General features: G+C 50.3%; 1 protein-coding gene across 1 annotated transcript in view; it reads right to left on the reverse strand.

Moving 5' to 3' along the window:
• Positions 1-23,785: 23,785 nt before the first annotated feature.
• phgdh (phosphoglycerate dehydrogenase) overlaps positions 23,786-25,527 on the reverse strand; it is a 78,274-nt gene continuing 76,532 nt past the window's right edge. The window contains exon 12 of the mRNA XM_072475869.1: positions 23,786-24,276. Coding sequence (XP_072331970.1) covers positions 24,122-24,276 — 155 coding nt within the window. The 3' untranslated portion in view covers positions 23,786-24,121. The remainder of the gene's footprint in view (positions 24,277-25,527) is intronic.

Here is a 25,527-nt window from a genome sequence, read left to right on the forward strand (position 1 = left end):
TCTCTCTCTGGCCTCCCCCCTCCATGTGTTCCCCGTTGTCTTGTTGGCTCCTGTGCAACCCCCCCCCCCCCTTTGCTCTATTGGCTGTTGGCCTCGGACAGGTCCTGGAACAAGTTGGTGAATGTCCTCTACGCTTTGTGGAAGCCCTCCTCTGACCCTCAGGTAGTGACTTTGATCTTCTCCAGGTGGAGAAATTCCGACAGGATTGCCAGCCAGTCTGCAGCTGTGGCTGGTGCTGCCGATCGCCAGCCGAGCAGGCGATTAGGGAAACAAAGGCAAGAACATTGGCCCACTTCCCCAAGAATAGTTCTGGCTGGTCCAATACCCTGAAGACTGCCACACTTGACAAGGCTCCACCCTCACAATCTTGGACATGGCCTCGAAGAAGGCAGTCCAAAACCCGATAAGTCTGGGCATGCCCAGAACACGGGGGCGTGGTTGGCCGGGTCTCCCTGGCACCATTCACATTTATCCTCCACCTCCGGGAAGAAGCTGCTCATTTGGGTTCTGATTAGGTGCGCTCTATGCACCACTTTCAGCTGCATGAGGCTTAGCCTTGCACCGGAGGAGGTGGAGTTGGCCCTGTTCAGTCATTCACTCCAGAGTCTCCCACCTTATTTCTGTCCCTAGCTCTTCCTCCCATTTTTCCGGTGTTTCGGCCAGTGGGGAGTGTGTCCATTCTTTTTTTTTTAAATAATATTTTATTGAAAATTTTTGGTCAACCAACACAGTACATTGTGCATCCTTTACGCAACATTATAACAATACAGATAATAATGACCTTTTTTATTTAAACAAGAACAAAAGAAAACAACAACAAATAAATAAATATTAAATAACAAAAAATAAAAACTAGCCCTAATTGGCAACTGCCTTGTCTCAGGCCACACACAGCCCCCCCCCCCCCCCCCCCCCACCCCCCACCCCCCAAGTCCTGGGCTGCTGCTGCTGCCTTCTTTGTTCTCCCCTATCTATCTTTCCGCAAGATATTCGACGAACGGTTGCCACCGCCTAGTAAACCCTTGAGCCGACCCCCTTAGGACGAACTTAATCCGCTCTAACTTTATGAACCCCGCCATATCATTTATCCAGGTCTCCACCCCCGGGGGCTTGGCTTCTTTCCACATTAGCAATATTCTGCGCCGGGCTACTAGGGACGCAAAGGCCAAAACATCGGCCTCTTTCGCCTCCTGCACTCCCGGCTCTTGTGCAACCCCAAATATAGCCAACCCCCAGCTTGGTTCGACCCGGACTCCTACTATTTTCGAAAGCACCTTTGTCACCCCCATCCAAAACCCCTGTAGTGCCGGGCATGACCAAAACATATGGGTATGATTCGCTGGGCTTCTCGAGCACCTCGCACACCTATCCTCCACCCCAAAAAATTTACTGAGCCGTGTTCCAGTCATATGTGCCCTGTGTAATACCTTAAACTGAATCAGGCTTAGCCTGGCGCACGAGGACGACGAGTTTACCCTGTTTAGGGCATCTGCCCACATCCCCTCCTCAATCTCCTCCCCTAGCTCTTCTTCCCATTTCCCTTTTAGTTCGTCCATCATAGTCTCCCCTTCGTCTCTCATTTCCCTATATATATCCGACACCTTACCGTCCCCCACCCATTTCTTTGAGATGACTCGGTCCTGCACCTCTTGTGTCGGGAGCTGCGGGAATTCCCTCACCTGCTGCCTCGCAAAAGCCCTCAATTGCATGTACCTGAATGCATTCCCTTGGGGCAACCCATATTTCTCGGTCAGCGCTCCCAGACTCGCAAACTTCCCATCCACAAATAGATCTTTCAATTGCGTTATACCTGCTCTTTGCCACATTCCATATCCCCCATCCATTCCCCCCGGGGCAAACCTATGGTTGTTTCTTATCGGGGACCCCCCCAGTGCTCCGGTCTTTCCCCTATGTCGTCTCCACTGTCCCCAAATCTTCAGTGTAGCTACCACCACCGGACTCGTGGTATAGTTCCTTGGTGAGAACGGCAATGGGGCTGTCACCATAGCCTGCAGGCTGGTCCCCCTACAGGACGCCCTCTCTAATCTCTTCCACGCCGCTCCTTCCTCCTCTCCCATCCACTTACTCACCATTGAAATATTAGCGGCCCAATAATACTCACTTAGGCTCGGTAGTGCCAGCCCCCCCCTATCCCTACTACGCTGTAAGAATCCCTTCCTCACTCTCGGAGTCTTCCCGGCCCAAACAAAACCCATAATACTCTTTTCTATCCTTTTGAAAAAAGCCTTCGTGATCACCACCGGGAGACACTGAAACACAAAAAGGAACCTCGGGAGGACCACCATCTTAACTGCCTGCACCCTCCCTGCCATTGACAATGCTACCATGTCCCATCTCTTGAAATCTTCCTCCATCTGTTCCACCAACCGCGTCAAATTTAGCCTGTGCAATGTGCCCCAATTCTTAGCTATCTAGATCCCCAGGTAACGAAAGTCTCTTGTTACCTTCCTCAACGGTAGGTCTTCTATTTCTCTACTCTGCTCCCCTGGATGCACCACAAACAGCTCACTCTTTCCCATGTTCAATTTATACCCTGAAAAATCCCCAAACTCCCCAAGTATCCGCATTATTTCTGGCATCCCCTCCGCTGGATCCGCCACATATAGTAGCAGATCATCCGCATATAAAGATACCCGGTGTTCTTCTCCTCCCCTAAGTATTCCCCTCCATCCCTTGGAACCTCTCAGCGCTATCGCCAGGGGCTCAATCGCCAGTGCAAACAGTAATGGGGACAGAGGACATCCCTGCCTTGTCCCTCTATGGAGCCGAAAATATGCCGATCCCCGTCCATTCGTGACCACACTCGCCACTGGGGCCCTATACAACAGCTGCACCCATCTAACATACCCCTCTCCGAACCCAAATCTCCTCAACACCTCCCACAGATAATCCCACTCCACTCTATCAAATGCTTTCTCGGCATCCATCGCCACTACTATCTCCGTTTCACCCTCTGGTGGGGCCATCATCATTACCCCTAACAACCTCCGTATGTTCGTGTTCAGCTGTCTCCCCTTCACAAACCCAGTTTGGTCCTCATGAACCACCCCCGGGACACATTCCTCTATTCTCATTGCCATTACCTTGGCCAAGACCTTGGCATCTACATTGAGGAGGGAGATTGGTCTGTAGGACCCGCATTGTAGCGGATCCTTTTCCTTCTTTAAAAGAAGCGATATCGTTGCTTCTGACATAGTCGGGGGCAGTTGTCCCCTTTCCTTTGCCTCGTTGAAGGTCCTCGTCAGTAGCGGGGCGAGCAAGTCCAAATATTTTCTGTAAAATTCAACTGGGAATCCGTCCGGTCCCGGGGCCTTTCCCGTCTGCATGTTCCTAATTCCTTTCACCACTTCTTCTACCGTGATCTGTGCTCCCAATCCCATCCTTTCCTGCTCTTCCACCTTGGGAATTTCCAGCCGATCCAAAAACTCCATCATTCTCTCCCTCCCATCCGGGGGTTGAGCTTCATACAATTTTTTATAAAATGTCTTAAACACTTCATTCACTCTCTCCGCTCCCCGCTCCGTCTCTCCATCTTCGTCTCTCACCCCCCCTATTTCCCTCGCTGCTCCCCTTTTCCTCAATTGGTGTGCCAGCAATCTGCTCGCCTTCTCTCCATATTCATACTGTACACCCTGCGCCTTCCTCCATTGTGCCTCTGCAGTGCCTGTGGTCAGCAAGTCAAATTCCACATGCAGCCTTTGCCTTTCCCTATACAGTCCCTCCTCCGGTGCTTCCGCATACTGTCTGTCCACCCTCAAAAGTTCTTGCAACAACCGCTCCCGTTCCTTACTCTCCTGCTTCCCTTTATGTGTCCTTATTGATATCAGCTCCCCCCTAACCACCGCCTTCAACGCCTCCCAGACCGCTCCCACCTGAACCTCCCCATTGTCATTGAGTTCCAAGTACTTTTCAATGCACCCCTCACCCTTAAGCACACCCCCTCATCCGCCATTAGTCCCATATCCATTCTCCAGGGTGGACGCCCTCTTGTTTCCTCCCCTATCTCCAAGTCTACCCAGTGTGGGGCATGATCCGAAATAGCTATAGCCGTATATTCCGTTCCCCTCACCCTCGGGATCAATGCCCTACCCAACACAAAAAAGTCTATGCGTGAATAGACTTTATGGACATAGGAGAAAAACGAGAACTCCTTACTCCTAGGTCTACTGAATCTCCACGGGTCCACCCCTCCCATCTGCTCCATAAAATCCTTAAGCACCTTGGCTGCTGCCGGCCTCCTACCAGTCCTGGACTTCGACCTATCCAGCCTTGGTTCCAACACCGTGTTAAAGTCTCCCCCCATTATCAGCTTTCCGGTCTCTAGGTCTGGGATGCGTCCTAGCATTCGCCTCATAAAATTGGCATCGTCCCAATTCGGGGCATACACGTTTACCAACACCACCATCTCTCCCTGTAATTTGCCACTCACCATCACGTATCTGCCCCCGTTATCCGCCACTATAGTCTTTGCCTCGAACATTACCCGCTTCCCCACTAATATAGCCACCCCCCTGTTTTTCGCATCCAGCCCCGAATGGAACACCTGCCCTACCCATCCTTTGCGCAACCTAACCTGATCTATCAGTTTCAGGTGCGTTTCCTGTAACATGACCACATCTGCTTTAAGTTTCTTAAGGTGTGCGAGTACTCGTGCCCTCTTTATCGGCCCGTTAAGCCCCCTCACGTTCCACGTGATCAGCCGAGTTGGGGGGCTTCCCACCCCCCCCCCCCCCCCCCCCCTTGCCGGTTAGCCATCATCTTTTTCCAGCTTCTCGCCCAGTTCCCACGCGGCTGTATTTCTCCCAGACGGTGCCCCCCCGCCCATCCTTTCCCGCACCCACTCCCCCCTTTCCCCAGCAGCAGCAACCCAGTAATTCCCCCCTCCCCCCCCCCCCCGCTAGACCCCCCGCTAGCGTAATTACTCCCCCCATGTTGCTCCCAGAAGTCAGCAAACTCTGGCTGACCTCGGCTTCCCCCCGTGATCACGGCTCGCCCCGTGCGGCGCCCCCTCTTTCCTGCTTCTCTATTCCCGCCATAATTATCATAGCGCGGGAACCAAGCCCGCGCCTCTCCCTCGGCCCCGCCTCCCATGGCCAACGCCCCATCTCCTCTCCCTCCCCACCTCCCCCCATCACCACCTGTGGGAGAAAGAAAAGTTACCATACCGCAGGATTAATCATACAATCCCTCTTCGCCCCCCCCCCCCACCACTCGTCCCACCACTTTGTCCAAACGTTCATTTTCGTAGTCCAATCATTCCAATTTTTCTTCTACAATAAAAGTCCACGCTTCATCCGCCGTCTCAAAGTAGTGGTGCCTCCCTTGATATGTGACCCACAGTCTTGCCGGTTGCAGCATTCCAAACTTTATCTTTTTTTTGTGAAGTACCGCTTTGGCCCGATTAAAGCTCGCCCTCCTTCTCGCCACCTCCGCACTCCAATCTTGATAGACGCGGATCACCGCGTTCTCCCATTTACTACACCGAGTTTTCTTCGCCCATCTAAGGACCATTTCTCTATCCTTAAAACGGAGAAATCTCACCACTATGGCTCTGGGAGCTTCTCCTGCTCTCGGTCCTCGCACCATAACTCGGTATGCTCCCTCCACCTCCAACGGACCCGTCGGGGCCTCCACTCCCATTAACGAGTGCAGCATCGTGCTCACATATGCCCCGACGTCCGCCCCCTCCACACCTTCAGGAAGGCCAAGAATCCTCAAGTTGTTCCTCCTTGCGTTATTTTCCAGTGCCTCCAACCTCTCCACAGATCGTTTCTGGTGTGCCTCCTGTATCTCCGACTTCACCACCAGGCCCTGTATGTCGTTTTCATTCTCTGCTGCTTTCGCCTTCACGACCCGAAGCTCCTGCTCCTGGGTCTTTTGTTCCTCTTTCAGCCCTTCAATCGCCTGTAATATCGGGGCCAACAACTCTTTCTTCATTTCCTTTTTTATCTCCTCCACGCAGCGTTTCAAAAACTCTTGTTGTTCAGGGCCCCATATGAAACTGCCACCTTCCGACGCCATCTTGGTTTCTGCTTGCCTTCCTTGCCGTTGTTCCAAAGGATCCGCTGCAATCCGGCCACTTTCCTCTCCTTTTTCCATCCGTGTCCAGGGGGAACACCCTTCTGGTTTACCGCACGGTGTTTTCAGCCGTTAAAATTGCCGTTGGGGCTCCTATCAAGAGCCCAAAAGTCCGTTTCACAGGGAGCTGCCGAAACGTGCGACTCAGCTGGTCATCGCCGCACCCGGAAGTCTGAGTGTGTCCATTCTAATAGTCATCCATACAGATCCCCGCAGTTTCCTCTCCCCACTGTTCACATCCAGTAGTTACTCAAGCATCGTGTCTCTCGGGATTCCTGAGTAAGCTGCCGTCTCCTTGCGGAGGTTTGTGACCAGTAGTTGTCGGAGTTCATTCCCGTTAGGTAACACCAGTCTCTCCGTCAGTTCCTCTAGAGTTGCTAGTCTGTCTGCAGTGTAAAAGAGTTCATTTCCATTAGGTAGAGCCAGTCCTCTAGCGTTGCTAGTCTGTCCTCAGTGTACAAGTCTCTAACGGTCAGTGTGTCCCCCCCTCCTCCCCCTGTCTCCACCTCTTATAGGTGGCATTAAGCATGGCTGGTGCAAACCTATAGTTTGGAACCCACCTCTTTATTCACCTGAGGAAGGAGCAGTGCTCCGAAAGCTAGTGATTCGAAACAAACCTGTTGGACTTTAACCTGGTGTTGTAAGACTTCTTACTCTTTCTGATGTGGCTGCTCAGTGGTAGTACTGTAGGTTCAGGAGGGCCAAGCCCCCCCATGTTTCTTCTTCTTTGTAGGACTTTTTGGGGATCCCTGAACTCTTTCTCCAGCCCCCCCCCCCCCCCCCAACACACACACACACAAACACCATAACCATCGTGTTTAGAGTTGTAAAAGGCCTGGAGGATGTCAACCGGTATGGACTTGAACGGGACGAGGAACCTGGGCAGTACATTTTTTAAAAAAATATTGTTTTATTCTCCTTTTTCACGTTTTCTCCCAAATTTACACCCAACAATAAACAATAATCAGCAACGAATGTAATGTCAATCCCCATATCAATAACAACAATCCCATCCTCCCACCAAACCCCAGACATTAGCCCGCATGTTAACATAAATGACAAAAAGGAATCAGGAATCGCCCATAGTCACCATTAACACATACAGTCCCACTCCCCCAACCCTCCCACCCCCCAACCGCCCTAATGTTCGATGTGATCCAATTCTCAAAAGTGCATAATGAATAACGCCCCTGAATTGTAGAACCCCTCCATCCTTCCCCTCAGTTCAAATTTGGTCTTTTCAAGCATCAAGAATTCCAGCAGGTCCCCCCACCACGCCAGGGCACAGGGTGGAGAGGTTGCTCTCCACCCTAACAGGATCCGCCTTCAGGCAATCAACGAGGTGAAGGCTACAACATCTGCCTCCGCGCCAGTTTCCAACCCCGGCTGGTCCGACACCCCGAATATGGCCACCTGGGGGCCCGGGTCCAGTTTCACGTGCACCATTTTAGATATTACCCTAAAAACCTCCTTCCAGCTTTGGACAGGACCAAAACATATGAACGTGGTTTACCCCCCCCCCAATGTTCACACACATCTACTCCCTCAAAGAGCCGGCTCATCCTCACCCTTGTAAGGTGCACTCTATACACCAACCTCGCACACGAGGTGGAGACGTTCATCCTCCGGAACACCTCACACCAGAACCCCTCCTCCTTACCCTCTCCCAACTCTTTCTCCCACTTTGCCTTGATCGCTTCGAGTGGCGCATTCTCCCCCTCCAACATAGCCCCGTAAACCACCGATACTACCCCCTTTTCCAGTCCCCCTGTTGTCAGCACCTCCTCCAGCAATGTGGAAGCCGGCTCTACTGGGAAGCTCTGTATCTCCTTTCTGGCAAAGTCTCGAACCTGCATGTATCTAAATATTTCCCCCTGCTCCAGCCCATACTTCGCTTCCAGCTCCTTCAGCCCTGCAAACCGACCCCTTTTTACTTCTGGCCACCTTCCCTCCCCATATGAACGAGGTAATCATCCCTTCCATCTCTCTAAAAAATGCCTTTGGCAGGAAAATCAGCAGGCATTGAAAAATAAACAGGAATCGCGGCAGCACATTCATTTTAACCGCCTGCACCCGACCCGCCAGTGACAGAGGGAGACCATCCCACCTTGCCAGATCAGCTTTCACTCTCCCCACCAAATTAGAAATGTTGTACTTACGGACCCCTCCCCAATCTCAGGCAACCTGCACCCCCAGGTATCTAAAGTGAGTCCCTGCCTTACAGAATGGCAGCCCCGAACCCCTGCTCCCACCCCTGGCTGAGACACCACAAAATATTCACTCTTGTCTAGATTTAATTTGTACCCTGAGAAAGACCCAAACACCCGAAGCAGCTCCAATATTCCCCCTATTGACACACTTGGTTCCGACAGGTATAGTAAGTCATCGGCAAAGGGCAGCACGGTGGCGCAGTGGTAGCACTGCAGTCTCATGGCGCTGAGGTCCCAGGTTCGATCCCGGCTCTGGGTCACTGTCCGTGTGGAGTTTGCACATTCTCCCCGTGTTTGCGTGGGTTTCGCTCCCACAACCCAAAGATGTGGGAGGTAGGTGGATTGAACACGCTAAATTGCCCCTTAATTGGAAAAAATTAATTGGGTACTTTAAATTTATTTTAAAAATAAGTCATCGGCATAAGGACACCCTATGCTCTATCCCCCCCCTGCACTATCCCTTTCCATACCCCCAAACTTCTTAGTGCGATGGCCAATGGCTCAATCGCGAGTGCAAACAGCAGGGGGGCATAGGGCATCCCTGCCTAGTCCCACGGTGGAGAGGAAAGTATTCTGAGCGGAGTTATTTGTGCGGACGCTGGCCCTCAGCTCCTTATATAATAGCCTTACCCAGTCCACAAATCTGGGTCCAATTCCAAACCGCTCCAGAACTGCCATCAAGTACCCCCATTCTACCCGGTCAAATGCTTTCTCGGTATCCAATGCCACAACCATCTGTTTCCTTTGTAGCCACCTAAAATGGCTGATTCCATATTAATTTGGCCAAAACCCGATTTAAAATGGCTAACCGAAAAGGCTGATGGGAAAAGCAGCCAACAGGACACAAACGGACAGCTGCAGACAGAATAGCGTATTCGGCTCTGGGGAAGTCGGCCCAGATCGATACTCAAGACCATTAGCAGCACATCAACCCAGACATCTGCAGTTTAATCGGCTATCCCCGGGAACAATTGCAACATATTAGCAATTGAATGCCGGGCCAGACCTGTCGGCGCCTGCAGTGGCCGAAACAAAGACAGGTGAACGACCACCCTCCCGATCGAGGAATCGCCCCATTATTGGAGCATATCGAACCCAGTGATTGGAACAAGTCCAATCACTTGGGACTCAGGGTCAAGGGCCGCCCTGAGAGGCGGGACGCCCCGGGGCCCTATAAAGTGAGGGGCCAAGTTCAGATCTCGCTCTCTCTCCCTTCTTCTCGTGCTCGAGACCTTCGCAAGAACATCAACCAGAAACTGTAAGTTTGACTCCAGCGATCGCTACCCGATAAAGACTCCTAGCCATCGACCTGTATCAGCCTTTTTGAATCCCGCGGGCCAGATCCAATTCGATAAGCCATTCGTTTCCCTGACCTGCTGGGCCCTTCCTAAAGTTAAGTATTGGCCAGTAGTGGTAGGTTTCTATATAGATAGTAGGATTATTGTATAAGCATTACTTGTTGTATATAATAAATGACCGTTGATTTCAATCTTACTGAGCGGTGTGCTGACTTATTAATCATAACTAGAGCTTGAACCACGTGGCGGTATCAGAACGATACCTGGCGACTCGTGAGCAAAGGTGACATAATCAGAGGTAATAAAACTAAGGCTAAAAAGAGCAACATAATTGGCGACTCCGGCGGGACCCGACATAGAAGTGGAAAACCACTCCGGGAGAACCCCAACAATTTGAATAGAATCCAATCGGAAACAAAAACAAAAAAACCACAAGTGTTCAAGCGGTTCTGGTTAATAATTCACAATTCGGAAGTGTGTGTATGCATGCGTAGCTAACAGGGTTTTAAGGTAAAACTGATAGTTTTTGTTGCGTCAAAACTGTCGGAAGTCTGTATTTTCGGAAATTAGCACAAGCCGTATCCGCATCTACGACACCACCTTAGCCCCCTGTTCCAAATTTGAACGTAACGAGCAGATAAGAGAGATGGCCATGCAGGCAATGCAACACCTCATGAACCCCAAAGAATTTGCGGTCGCACCGATCAGCAGCGTTAGAGTGGGACAGTGTCCCATTTGGGAAGTGGAAATTCACAAATTTCTGCAGGGCAAAGGATGGCCCGTGTGGAGCGGTTTCTGTAATAACGACGACTCAGGTCCCGGAAGTATAGGGCATACTTGGTGGGAGAACACGAGTGAAATCCATAAGAAAAGCTTAGCGAAAGCGCGCAAGCCAATGGCAATCGTGTCCTGCATGGCACAATTGCGAGGCACAGAGGAGGTCGTCAGGACGCTCCGAAAAGAAATAGAGGGCATACATCGTATGAGTAAAATCGGTGTATGCGAGATGGAAAAGGAAAACCTGGAATTGAAAAGGCAGTTAGAAGCCAAGGACAAAGAGGTGGCTGACGCCAAACGGGGTCACCAGTCTTGTCTGGCGCATTTAAGCAGTTTTCAATCCCAGTATGAGAAGGCTTATCAGGACACGCAGCGTGCCATCCTGGTTAAGAAAGAGACAGAAAAGCAGGTGGAGACACTACAGAAGCAATGTAGTGATCTCAAGGCAGCCTTGAGAGCTCTCCACGCTGCAACCACGGAACAAAGGCAGAGTACCTTAGACCATGCAAAGTGCCGAAAGCAAATTGCAGACCTGAAATCACTGCTTTCTGTCCAAAAGGGATTCCAAGACACCTTTGGGGAAAGTTTAGACCAGGAAGGCGGCCCTGATTGGGAAGAACTGCAAGAGACAGGGCAGAGATATGTTCAGGGAGCATGTGCGCAGGGAAAACCCCAAAGGAGGAGAGCACCCCCACCCCCCACACAGCAGGTAATACAGGCTCCCATGAACCCTGTAACAACCCACCGCACCGCCACAGCAGACGAGGCGGAAGTCTTATATTCCATCCCCCTCACAGTGACCCAATTACGGGACGCGCGTGCTAAAATCACACTGTTCCTCCCCGCTTCAGACCCACACCATTTCTTTGCCACCGTCAAGCACCAGGCGACCATGTACAGCCTGGATGAAAAAGAGCAGGTAAAGCTCACGGTCCTCAGCTTAGACCCATCGGTCGCAGCAGCCCTTCCCGACCCACAGAAAGTAGGAGGAGGCACCCTTGCAGAAATGCATACCGCGATCCTGGATGCGATCGGGTACAACCGGGGCAACCCCGTAGACGGTCTGAATAAGTGCAGATAGAAAAAGTCTGAACACCCCACAGCGTTCGCAGGACGCTTGTGGATTCACTTTGAAGCCGTTTTCGGAAATGTAGACCGTGCCCATTTGTCCGCAGACAATATGGCCAAATGGACCCGCACCCTTATCTCCCATGCCACGGAAGCAGTACAGAATGCCTGTAGTAATTATGACCCCTCGGAGGAGGCTCATAATGAGAAGTGGGTGGTCAAAAGATTGTCCCGCGTTTGGGAACAAGCGGCTCACAGTGAACCCGCAGCTAGAACCCCTGAGGAAAACCAAGCCGCCGCAGACGCGCAGGCAGTAAGAACCACTCTCCACAACCCCGCCTGGGTAAACGAGGGAAAGAGCAGCCCCCCAGCAAAACCGCAAGAATGCTACAATTGTGGACAGTTGGGACATTTTGCCAAAGAATGCAAGGCCCCTAAAAAACCACAAAAGGCCCAACAGACCAGCACTCTCAATAAGAAAAAGGCAGAGCCCATACATAGCGTTAGCGCCCAGTCCGATCAGACAGACTTGACCGGAACGGACTGACGGTGTACAGGCTCCCCCAGCTGGGTCTGCGATACCCTTTGGGATAGGTCAGGACGACACGTAGTCGCAGCAAAGGTTAGGGGACAGCCGATCGAGCTTCTCTGGGACACAGAAGGGTCCCGTACAACCTTAAATTCCTCCACCCTTGGTAAGAACACGTGGCCCACTACAGCCACTATCACCCTCAGCGGCTTCACAGGCCACTCACAACAGGGACATATCACCACCCCTGTACCCATCCAAATCGGCACCATTAATACAAAACACCGCGTAGTGTTAGTCAACCTGCCCCCAACAGCAGAGCACATTTTGGTGATCGACTTCATGAATTCTCACCACCTCTCTTTCGATCCAGTCAACCAGTGTGTCTGGAAGATGGCGAAATCCGCTAGAGCCCCCGCAACACTCAATATAGGGGATTATATGAACAAAATTAGCGCAGTAGGCGAGTTTTGGTTCAACCCCACCACACTCAGCACGGACCGACAGGTTAGGGCAGTCCTGCAAAAGAACAGGGCAGCATTCACAACCCACAAACACGACTGTGGACGGATGACCGGTTCCGTACAAATAACAGGACCGGACCCAAGACCCCAAAAACAGTACGGATTTCCCATAGAAGCAGAGGGAGAAATCCTAAAGGTCATAGAAAGCGTCCTAAGATCAGTAGCCTCAACTAATAATGCCCCGATTTGGCCAGTAAGGAAACCCGACGGATCATGGCGTTTGACCATTGATTATCGGGAACTCAATAAAGTCACCCCCGCAGCAGCCCCCACCGTTGCAACAAGTCCCGAGACCATGCTCAAACTGGGACTCCATGCCCGATATTTCACGGTTTTGGACGTCAATAATGGATTCTGGTCCATTCCATTGGCAAAGGCGTGCCAGTATAAATTTGCCTTCACTTTCAAAGCGCAGCAATACACGTGGACAAGCTTGCCACAAGGCTTCCACAACTCCCCCTCCATTTTCCACCGACAGCTGGCAAATGGACTAGCAAAATTTTCTCGCCCCGAATGCCTGGTACAGTACGTACACGATCTACTACTGCAGACAGACACAAAGGAAGAGCACATTGAGCTTCAGTCCGAACTCCTGGAATTACTACATTCCATTGGCTGTAAAGTCAACCCCAAAAAGGCCCAGATATTGGAAGAAAAAGTGGTATATTTGGGTACAATTATCACACACAGCAAACGCGAGATCGAGCACAAAAGAATTGACTCGATCACAAAATTGCCCCTTCCCCAACACGTTTCAGCCCTCCGGTCGTTTTTAAGACTGGTTGGCGACTGCCGAAACCACATTGATGGTTTCGCCAGCAAGGCAGCACCCCTCTCAGACCTCCTAAAGAAAGGAACCCCCTGGGAATGGTTTCCGCAGCATATGGATGCTGTGGAATCATTAAAACAGGTGCTCATAGCTGCCCCCGCACTGCAAGTTCCCAACCCGCTTTCCCCTTACGCCATAGAGGTAGCGACCACAGACCGCACCCTTTCAGCTGTGCTCCTGCAGGAACGGCACGACCAGCTAAGACCCGTGGCTTATGCCTCCCGGATTTTAGATGCTGTGGAGCAGGGATTCTCAGCCTGTGAGAGGCACCTGCTCGCAGTTTTCTGGGCAGTCCAGTACTTCTCATACATTACCAGACTGAACCCCATCACCATTTTGACCGAACACACCCCCACCCAACTTTTACTCGACGGACGACTTAAAGATGGTACCGTCAGCCAAATCCGCGCTGCTAGGTGGACCCTTCTCTTACAAGGACGGGACATCACAGTAAAACGGACAAAGACTCACACATACTTAGCGGACAATCTACAGTACCCCGGAACCCCCCATGAGTGAGAGATCATCTCACCCCACCATAATACAGGCCCCTTTATAGCTAAAACACCCCCCCAGAAAACTAGCAACCCCATCTCAGAACCCCCTCACCCGGACACGTGTGACCCCATTAGGATCTATGTGGATGGATCTTCCACAATCCTGGATGGGCAACGCATAACAGGTTGTGGGATTTATGTGGAGGACGCGCAGGGACGCGCCCTCGAGGAAATCGCATTAAAAATGCCCGGGCATTTAGGCGCGCAGGCAGCAGAGCTTGCGGCCATCGCCTACATTGTAGGGCACCCAGACTCCTTCCCCAGCCCAGCAGACATATACTCAGACAGCCTCTATGTCTGTAACAGCCTCACAGAATTTCTGCCCCTCTGGGAAACGAGAGGATTTGTTTCCGCTGATGGAAAACCCTCCCCTCAGCCCCATTACTCCGCCATATTCTGGAAAAGGCCAAGAACAGGACTTTTGGCATTATAAAAGTCCGCAGCCACCATCGTTCCTCCCCCCCTGGAAATGTAAAAGCCGACGTGCTGGCTAAGGCAGGATCCAGGCATGGGTATTTTTGGAAGCCCCCCCGAGTGCGCCCCAGTGAGTGCGCCAGTGAGTGCAGTTCAGGTCACGCACACTAGGATCGAAGATCTAGTAGAGGCCCAGAAGCAGGATAGTGCTCTCACTGAAATCGTGAAAGGGAAGTTTCCAGCCTCATACGAGAGGTACAGAAATACAATAATCACACATGATGGTGTGGTGCTAAAGGACACCCTTTACGTACTTCCTGAGCAGGATAGGAATCAAATGATCTGTTTATTCCATGATGGTCATGGACACCAGGGAATCGAACCCACTGCAGACCACCTCAAACAGCTTTGTTGGTGGCCTAATCTCAAAGAGGATGTATCCCATTACATTGAGAATTGCCTCATCTGCGCTCAGAACAACCCAGATAGATATGCCAAAAAGGCACATCTCAGCCACACCCGACCCGTTAACTGCCCCTGGACTAACCTCCAGATCGATTTTATAGGTCCATTGCCCCCTTGCAGGAATGGCTATAAATATGTTCTGGTGGTCATAGACACTTTTACAAAGTGGGTGGAAGCATTTCCAGCCCGCACCAACACCGCGAAAACCACCGCCAAAATCCTAACCCATCACATTTTTACAAGATGGGGACTCCCCCGCAGTATTGAATCGGACCAAGGTTCTCACTTTACGGGAAGGGTCATGTAGAACGTCCTCACGATATTTGGCATAACCCAAAAATTTCATATTGCGTACCACCCTCAGTTGAGTGGTACAGTGGAGCGCATGAATCGGACCCTAAAAACCACCCTTAGGAAAATGGTCCAGCAAAACAACACCACTTGGGCCTCAGTCCTCCCTTTTGCGCTGATGTTTTTGAGTAACACTATTTCCACCTCCACAGGTTACACCCCACACACCCTCATGACTGGACGCCCCATGAAAGGGACAGAGTACTTGTTGGGTTTAGACCTGACCAGCCCTGAAGTTACGGCCCTCACCCATGAGAAAGCCATTGAACAATTACTCGCAAATATAAAAACGGCTCAGGTAGCAGCCGCTGTTAAACTGGGCACTAAAAGAAAACAGAGCAAGGCCTGTTTTGATAAGGCAGTACATGCAACGGAGTATAATATAGGACAACAAGTGATGTTGTCTGTGTATAACCCCAGCACATTTCTGTCTCCGAAATACTCGGGTCCGTACTCCATTACGGATAAAGTAAGCCCATCGGTATACAAAATCAAAATGGTAAGACTGCCTGGTTTCACATAAACCAGCTCAAGGTTTATGGAGCACAGTCAAACCACGCCCACCACGTCATGCTTGACGCAGCAGACCAAACCCCGCCCACAGCCAACGTAACCATACCCACCCCTTCCACGTCCAGCCCAGACACGGACTCGCCCCCGACTCCACCCACAAACTTTACACTCCGCCCCGGAACGCCCAGAGACTGCAGCAGCAGAGACAGCGACTGTGACTCTGACGACAGCCACAGCACGCCTCCCTACTATCCTGGTCCCACACCCAGCAACTCCGACTTCGACTCCAGTGACCCCTTCCTCATCACTTTCTTAAACAAACCACACCAACGACCACCAAACCACACGGATGACCCCGACTTTGTTCCCACCCAACTCGACCCAACTCATTGGCACCGCGACAACTCCTGCAGACTCGTCCGGATAACACACCGGATATTAAACCAAGGTAGTTACAGATGCTATGCTTGTTTTACAGAACTCCAGAACCGGAGAAAAACAGAGAACACAGAGAAGGAAAAGAAAGAGGACAGCCATGAGGACTTCTGTCATCGTGCTCAACATCTTTTTGGACATTTGGTTGCGCGGGAACATTACTCCAAACCACCCTGCCGTTAATGTTTCACTGCCCCGCAGTACCGAGGGCCCAGTCACCAGCCACGCTGCATTACCCTGGTGTGCCAAGTTCATAACTTGGTACTCCCTGTCATACGTTACGGAGGCACTGTTAGCATTGGCCATACTCTGCTGTGCAGTACAGACCATGCGCCTCCGCAAGTGGAAAAGGAGAGCGTACCGCGCTCGAACCCCGGTATATCGGATCCGATCCCCGATATTCGGTTATGACCAGACCCCAGACCCCCGCGACCTATGAAGCCAGAATAATAAAACATGCACTTGTGTTTTTCCTGTCAATAAAAAGTAATGTATGATCCTGAGCTTGACTGCCAAGCCAGGAAAGAATATATGGAATATTTTGATTGTTGTTGTATGTTTAGAGAGATAAGATTGTATAATGCTTGATGAGTGTTTTAGGTAAAATTAGAGGTTCCAAGTTTTTATTTTTTTAGATACATGCCCCTGCCTGACATAGCGCCCTCAAGAATTGTTTAGGTAAATTTTTGTGCATAGCTAGGGTCAGAGTAGTGGCTATGTAGGAGGTGTCCCCCCACCCTGGTCAGGGAACGGAAAGGACAAAATTTATGTGATCCTTCACGCTTCGCGTTAGGATCACAAGGAGGGGCTGTAGCCACCTAAAATGGCTGATTCCCTATTAATTTGGCCAAAACCCGATTTAAAATGGCTAACCAAAAAGGCTGATGGGAAAAGCAGCCAACAGGACACAAACGGACAGCTGCAGACAGAATAGCGTATTCGGCTCTGGGGAAGTCAGCCCAGATCGATAAGCGGGACGCCCCGGGGCCCTATAAAGTGAGGGGCCAAGTTCAGATCTCGTTCTCTCTCCCTTCTTCTCCTGCTCGAGACCTTCGCAAGAACATTAACCAGAAACTGTAAGTTTGACTCCAGCGATCGCTACCCGATAAAGACTCCTAGCCATCGACCGGTATCAACCTTTTTGAATCCCGCGGGCCAGATCCGATTCGATAAGCCATTCGTTTCCCTGACCTGGTGGGCCCTTCCTAAAGTTAAGTATTGGCCAGTAGTGGTAGGTTTCTATATAGATAATAGGATTATTGTATAAGCATTACTTGTTGTATATAATAAATGACCGCTGATTTCAATCTTACTAAGCGGTGTGCTGACTTATTAATCATAACTCGAGCGTGAACCACGTGGCGGTATCAGAAAGATACCTGCCGACTCGTGAGCAAAGGTGACATAATCAGAGGTAATAAAACTAAGGCTAAAAAGAGCAACGCCTTCCCCTCCGCCGGTACCATAACCACGTTCAATACCTTCGAAAAGAGCTGCCTCCCTCTCACAAACCCAGTCTGATCTTCACCCATCACCTTCGGGAGGAACTCCTCCAGCCTACCCGCCAGTACCTTCGCCAATATCTTTGCATCCATGTTTAAAACTGATATGGGCCGGCACTGGAGAGGAGTGGCGGGAGCAATATCTCAGGTGGTGAAAGTCCGGATCAAGCCAAGCTGGGGGCTAGCAATATTTGGAGTAGTGGACGAACCGGGAGTGCAGGAGGCGAAAGAGGCCGGCATTCTGGCCTTTGTGTCCCTAGTAGCCCGGCAAAGGATCCTGCTAATGTGGAAGGAGGCGAAGCCCCCCAGCCTGGATAAATGATATGGCTGGGTTCATAAAGTTGGGAGAGGATTAAGTTCGCCTTGAGGGTCTGCGCAGGGGTTCTACAGGCGGTGGCAACCGTTCCTAGACTATCTCGCGGAGCGTTAGAGGAAGGTCGGTCAGCAGCAGCTGCAACCTTGGGTGGGGGGGGCGGGGGTGGAGGGGACGTCCTGGGAGGGGGGGGGAAACTGCCTGGGAGGGTGGATGAGCAAGAGATAACATGAAGTGTTGGGGAAACTGGCACGTACGGGTGAGGGCCAGTGTACAAAGCTGTGTAAATATATCATTTTGCTATGTATATATCTTGCTCTGCGCGATTTCTCATTTTTTTTTGTTATGGGGGGGGGGGGTTATTGTTTGTAAGGGAGAAAAATTGTGTTAAAAAACTTTAATAAATATATATATTTTTAAAAACTGATATGGGCCAATACCACCCACACTCCGTCGGATCCTTATCTTTCTTAAGTAACAGGGAAATCGATGCCTGCCCCAAGGTTTGTGGTAACACCCCCTTCCCTAACGCCTCCTCAAACATCCCCACTATCAGCAGTACCAGCTTATTTTTGAATTTTTTATATTCCACCGGAAACCCATCCCGCCCTCCACCTTCCCCGACTGCATCCTCCCAATCGCATCCTTCATCTCCTGCTCTACTATCGCCCCCTTTAATGTAGCCCTGTCCCCCTCCCCCAACCTTGGGTACTCCCACCCATCTAGAAATTCCTGCATTTCCCAGCCTCCCCCAGGTGGCTGACCTGTACAATCTTGGGCAGTACATTCATGTTGATCGTTTGTACTCTCCCGGCCAGGGAGAGCAGGAGTGTATCCCATCTCTGTCGGTCCTTTTTTACTTCCTCTGCCAAAGTGGTCAGGTTACACTTGTGGATCCGTGTCCAGTCATGGGCAATCTGGAGCCCCAGGTAGGGAATGTGTTTTGGGCTAGTTTAAATGGTCCTCCCTCCAGCTCTGCCCCTCCCCCTCTCGGGTTCACAGGAAATACTTCACTCTTGCTCGCGTTGAGTTTGTAGCCCAAAAAGGCTCCAGGAGCTTCATGATTCCGTCCATGCTGCTTTGCGGGTCCAAGATGTAGAGGAACAGGGCATGCGCATAGAGTGAGACTGTGCTCTCTGCCTCCTCTTCAGATTCCCTGCCAGCATCTTGCTGCTCTGAGGGTGATTGCCAGCGGTGCGATTTCCAGGGCGAATAAGAGTGGAGACAGTGGACATCTCTGCCTTGTGCCTCTGTGCAGCTGGAAATACTCAGAGCTGGTGGCATTGGTCTGCACACTCACCTTGGGGGCGTTGTACAGAGGTTTCACCCATGAGGTGGATCCGATCCCTAGCTCAAACCGCTCTAGCATCTCAATGAGGTATTTCCACGTGACTGTGTCAAAAGGCCTTTTCTGCGTCCAGGGAGACGATCACCTCAAGTATTCTCTCACCAATGGGGTCAATATCACATTCAGCAGTCGTCTGATGTTCGTAGTTATCTGGCTACCCTTAACAAAGCCCGCCTGGTCCTCTGACCACTTCTGATAGCAGTTCTCCAGCCGCTTTGCCAGGACTTTTGAGAGTATTTTTGCATCTACATTGAGCAGTGAAATGTGTCTGTATAATCCGCATATCATTGGGTCTTTATCCTTTTTGGGTATCAGTGATATAGAGCCCCAGGGTGCACCTCGTTAACGAGTCTATGAACATCTCCCATAGATGCGGGACCAGTGCCATTGGGTCCCGGCGCCTTCCCCGTCTGCATGGAGTTGATGCTCTCTATGACTTCTCTCAGTCCTAGTGGTGCTTCCAGCCCCCTCCTTCGATTGTCCCCCATGACTGGCATATCCAGTCCGTTGAGGAACTGTTTCATCTCAGTCTCCGTTGGGGGGGGCTCGGAGGTGTAAAGCCCCCAGTCGAAGGCCTCTAATGCTTCATTGATACTTTTTGGATCGGCTAACAATCTGCCTCTGCTGTCCTTATGTGTGTTATTTCCTTGGTGGTTGCCTGCTTTCTCAGCTAGCAGGTAGCTAGCCTTGACTCCATATTTGTAGAAGGTCCCCCGTGTCTGGCGGATTTTGTGCACTACGTTCCTGGAGGACAGCAGTTTAAAGTCCATTTGTAGCTTTTTCCTCTCCGCCAAAAGCTCTCCAGTTTGGACTTTGGGAGTATCTCCTGTTGACCTCCAGAATGGAGTCAATCAGTTGCTGCCTAGCCACCCTCTCTTCCCTGTCTCTACATGCCTTATAGGTAATAACTTCTTCCCCATCTCTACATGCCTTATAGGTAATAACTTCTTCCCCGTCTCTACATGCCTTATAGGTAATAACTTCTTCCCCGTCTCTACATGCCTTATAGGCGATAATTTCTCCTCTCATCAGCCTTCAGTGCCTCCCAAAACGTGGAATGCGAGACCTCCCCGTTCTGGTTGTAACATACACGCCTTTGGCACATGCCATTTCATGGCAGAAGACCTTGTCAGCCAATAGAGCTGTGTCTAACCTCCATGTGGGGCGCTGGGCATGGCCAGTCTCCAGCCTCACATCACATAATATGGAATGTTGTCTGAGATTACAATTGCGGACCATTCTGCTCTATCTCTGGCAGCACTGATTTCCCCACTACAAAGAAGGCGATGCAGGTGTAGACCCCGTGTACTGGCAAGAAAAAGAGAATTCCTTTTCATCTGGGTCCACTGCCCAGTCTGTTCCATAAATGCTCCCAATTCTCCAGCTATTCCTGTCATTTTCCAAATTCTGGGGTTTGACCTACTGGTTAGTGGGCCCTGTACACAGTTGAAGTCTCCCCCACGATCAGTCGGTGCATGTCTATGTCGGGGATTCCCGCCCTGTTCTTCTTTACGAAACTGGGTCATCCCAGTTGGGCCCGTACATGCTTACCAGGACCACCGGTGCCCCGCCCCGGACGCTGCTGACCATGACATATTGTCCCCATGGTCCATAATTGTCCGCGTCACAGTAAACACCGTCCTCTTACTTATATGGTTACCCCCCCAGCCCCCAGCTCTCATCCCGTAGTAGGAATGGTTGGTCTGTCCCATCCAGTCTTTCCTTACCAACAATCGGTTATTCTCCCTCAGGTGCGTCTTTTGGAGGAAGACGGTCAGCTTTCATACTTTTCAGGTGGGTGAAGGCTCTGGATCTTTTCACCAAGCCGTTAAGTCCCCTGACGTTTCAGGTGGCTATCCTGATGGTTTTCTTTTTGTCCCCTTCCTCCTGCAGATCAACCAGACTTATCTTGTGGATGTGCCCCTGCACTTCGGGGTTTCCCTTTCTTAGGGGGCCATCCAAAATGGCCACTATCACCATTCTCATCATGAGGCTGGGCCCCTGCCGGAGTTTCCCTTTGCCCAGGGGCCACCCAACATGGCCACCAACTGTGTACACACTCCGGGGTTCCCTTTTGTTCAGGGACCCTCCAAGTGGCTGCTTGCAGAGCCATCTTGTTCCACTTTTCCGAGAGTGACCTGCTGAAGCCAGTCTCGATCCCTTCCCCTCCTTGTCGTTTAGTTCTCCCTTGACTCCTCTTGGTGCCGCCCCACCCCCAAACATGGTGTCCCTCCCCTCTGCCAGATGCTCTCTCCCCGGTGGGAGATGCACCGCAGCCCCCCTCTCACTCATATCTCTTTACGCTAGCTTTCCCGCTAGTGCCCCGTGGTGCCCCCTCCCCCGGGTCAATCTGACCAGGGCCCATTCTGCTGGTTTCCCTACTTTCCCCTCCTCACCCTCTCCTGGGCTCTGCTGCACTCGCGCCCTCTCCTGGGCTCTGCTGCACTCGCGCCCTCTCCTGGGCTCTGCTGCACTCGCGCCCTCTCCTGGGCTCTGCTGCACTCGCGCCCTCTCCTGGGCTCTGCTGCACTCGCGCCCTCTCCTGGGCTCTGCTGCACTCGCGCCCTCTCCTGGGCTCTGCTGCACTCGCGCCCTCTCCTGGGCTCTGCTGCACTCGCGCCCTCTCCTGGGCTCTGCTGCACTCGCGCCCTCTCCTGGGCTCTGCTGCACTCGCGCCCTCTCCTGGGCTCTGCTGCACTCGCGCCCTCTCCTGGGCTCTGCTGCACTCGCGCCCTCTCCTGGGCTCTGCTGCACTCGCGCCCTCTCCTGGGCTCTGCTGCACTCGCGCCCTCTCCTGGGCTCTGCTGCACTCGCGCCCTCTCCTGGGCTCTGCTGCACTCGCGCCCTCTCCTGGGCTCTGCTGCACTCACGCCCTCCTTTCTTTGAGCTGGCTCCCCTTTTCATAGCAAGGCGATGCAGTCCTGCGCAAAATTGTCCATTGATTTCCTCCACCTCCTCTGCTTTCCTCACCACTGCCTCTCTTTGTTATCTGTCCAAACTGTTCTGCTGGACGAACTCGCCCACCTCTGCAGACAGTAATAGTGTTCCTGACTCTGATATGTTACCCAGCGCCTGGCACCCCGAATCGGATTTTGTTTTTATATAGGGTTGACTTTGCTTGGTTAAATTCCATCCTGCACTTTGCCTGGTCCGCCACAATGTTTTGGTAGACTCACATTCTCCCAGTGTCTGCATGGGTTTCACCCCCACAATCCAAAGATGTGTAGGTTAGGTGACCTGTGAGCCATATTGATCTCTGGCAGCTTAGAGAAGCTGTCACTCCCCACTATGTTGCCCAGCATTTGGGCCACGTAATCGGTCGGATCCCTGCCCTCGATTCCCTCTGGCAGGTCCACTATTCGGATGCTCTGCCGCCTCGACCACTATTCATAGTACTCGATATTCCCTTTCAGACTCCCCATGGGTCACCACCAACCTCTTGATTTGGGCCTCCAGAGCGACAATTCGGTCACTCTGGTCCATCGATGCCTTTTCTGGCTCATATATAGTGCTCCCCTGAGCTTCCAGTCTCTTTCCTATGCCGTTGAGAGCCATCTGTATGGTGGCTAGCACCTCCACCAACTTTATCTCAGCCTTGATATCGTTCCTCATCACCTTCAATTCCCTGGTGAGGAACACCTTCCATCCATCGCCCTATGGGGTGGGGGCTCGCTTTTCGGGTCCGCAGACCTGCTTGCTCACCGCTCATGTCCCTTGCCGCTCATGACTACTCAGCACATCCCTGTCACCAGAAGTGTTAGTGTCATATCTAGCACAAAGGAAGGCGATTCCCTCTATTGGAGGCTAATCATCTCTGCCAGAACATGATTGCAAGATTGTGTCCCAGGACCAAACATCTTCAACTGCTTAATTAATGACTTTCACCCCATCATAATGTCAGAAGTGGAGATGTTTGCGGATGGTTACACAACATTTAGCAACCTACACAACTCCTGATACAGAACACTTTAAATCAATTATCACATTCTGAAGTGCAGTCGTTGCCGGAAAATGCAACAGTCAATTTTCATACACCAAACTGTAGCATGGCGTTAGCTGATGGATAAATGTTGGCTAGAACAGAAGAACTTCCCAACTGCCATGGGATCTTTTGCATCTCATCCATAAGACAGCACCTCCAAAAGTGGAGTGTAAACCAAGACTGTGCTCAAATTCAGAATGGGGCTTGAATCCAAAACCATCTGACTCACCACCAAGCCTTTTGTGTCAAGTCTCTTTCACCTTCACATTGTCACCTAAAGTGCTGAATGATAGGACGTGCAGGCCCATCAGTGAAAGCTGTCTTTTGTCATGAACAGTGTTGGGAAAGATTGTGACATGTACCATCAAATGACCAGTGATTCATTATCTTAAACAAATTTATCTGATACTTCGCAAGAAGTGGTCATATTCAAGCTGATGGTTGTCTGCTCACTGCTCCGGAAATGATTCAGTCGGCAAGGCAAAAAATAATTGACTAAAAGGTTGCATTAGGGCAGTTGTGGCCAACAATGATTAGGACTGAAGAGCTTCAGCAGTTCAATATCTCTCAATCTGGCTTCAAAATGATATTTATTACTGCAACAATGACATATTTTGCAACAAAACCTTCACGGTTAATGATGGAGCTAAAAGAAACCGACAAGTTGGTCAATAAACAATGTACACTTTATACAATGGCTTTGCTTTACTTTAGCTTTTTAACATTTTATCATCTTAATTGCACTAGATTTGATAAGACAATAATTTTTTGAAAAGATTGAAAGAAACGGCATCGTGGTTGAAGTGCAATCCTGTTTTTTCTTACAGTAAATTCAAGTTATCCACCACTTTTTGATCAAACCTACTTCTAAATTACACTGTAGGTTTTTAAAATGGAATATGGTTATTCATATTGCCAGCTGTGTCACCATTTTCACATATTGTCTGAGGGGATTCAGATCTACTAATAATGAAGCAATGCTCAAAATACTCCACTGTTCTCCATCCAAAACAGCTGAGACATTGTACGACTCGATCTGGATTCCAGCTGAAGCAAGCACACCTGAATAAAAAAAGCTGCATTGTTATTTTCACCTGAGCAGTCACCAGTTATATCACAATGCCAAGATTATCCAATGTCAATCATTTAAACTGTTCTTTTAATAGCATCTTAAAACTCTTTAAATCAATACCAATCATTCTTAAGTGTAGAAGTGCGATCACACAAGATGAATTTAGCAGAAATATAGGCATATTAAATATGAATTTAAGAGAAGGAAGATATACTGAGAATTTTTTTTAAAAAAATGACAGAGATCTTTTAGCTGGGTTCGACAAGTGTTTGTGTGACAGAACAGCATTCACGAATACATCAGGAAAATGTTCCGGGACTATGGGATGTGATTTAAAAAAAGTATAAAGAACATCCAGGCTGGTATAGAAATACCAGATCATGCCCTACTAATCTACTGGAACTCGAGGATGCAACTAAGTTGCTGGATGAAGGTAATCCACTTGATGTAGCTTACTTTGGTTCTTAAACTGTTCAATAAAGTTTCTCATGTGAGGCTAGTAAGAAAAATTAAGATTCATGGATACAGGAAACAATTATCTATATTGGCTGAGAATTATTTTAACAGAAAACAGGGTAATGGATAAATGGAACATGTTCCATCTAGGAAAAAACTGATTGAATAAAGAATTTCCTTTCACATAACAATTTTCATTTTCTCAGAATGTCCAAAAGCACTTTATAACAACATTGTTGTTAGCTGTCCCTTGATTCAAGGGTGATCTCTACTCAGAGTTGCAAATTTCTTCAAGTGGGTCTTCAAGTGACTGAAAAGGCCGATTCTCAACACGCAAGATGTTTGGATCCCAATACCTCAAGGGATGTCCTACCTCATGTATGTAAAGTGCAGGATTTTCTTTTCTTTCGTTGCTGCTCTGCTTTACCATTAAGTCATTTGGACTCAATGCATGATGCAGCTTGGACAGGTTTTTGGCATTTTGAACGATTGGTAGCAAGCGTAACCCAGTCATTAAAGCCAATGCTGCAACGTATCAAGGTGAGCTTCAGAGTGTCTTGGAAGTGTTTTTTTCATCTTCCCCTAGAATGTTGGCTTTTTGAGAGGCTTTTTTCTTTATTCGTCCATGGCATGTTGGCGTCACTGGCTGGGCCAGCATTTATTGCTCATCCCTGACGGCACTTATGAGTCAACCACATTGTTGTGGGTCTGGAGTTACATGTAAGCCAGACCAGGTAAGGATGACAGATTTCTCTGCCCTAAAGGACATTAGTGAACCAGATGGG

Source organism: Scyliorhinus torazame, chromosome 2 (genome assembly GCF_047496885.1).
Source record: "Scyliorhinus torazame isolate Kashiwa2021f chromosome 2, sScyTor2.1, whole genome shotgun sequence".
Classification (NCBI taxonomy): domain Eukaryota; kingdom Metazoa; phylum Chordata; class Chondrichthyes; order Carcharhiniformes; family Scyliorhinidae; genus Scyliorhinus; species Scyliorhinus torazame.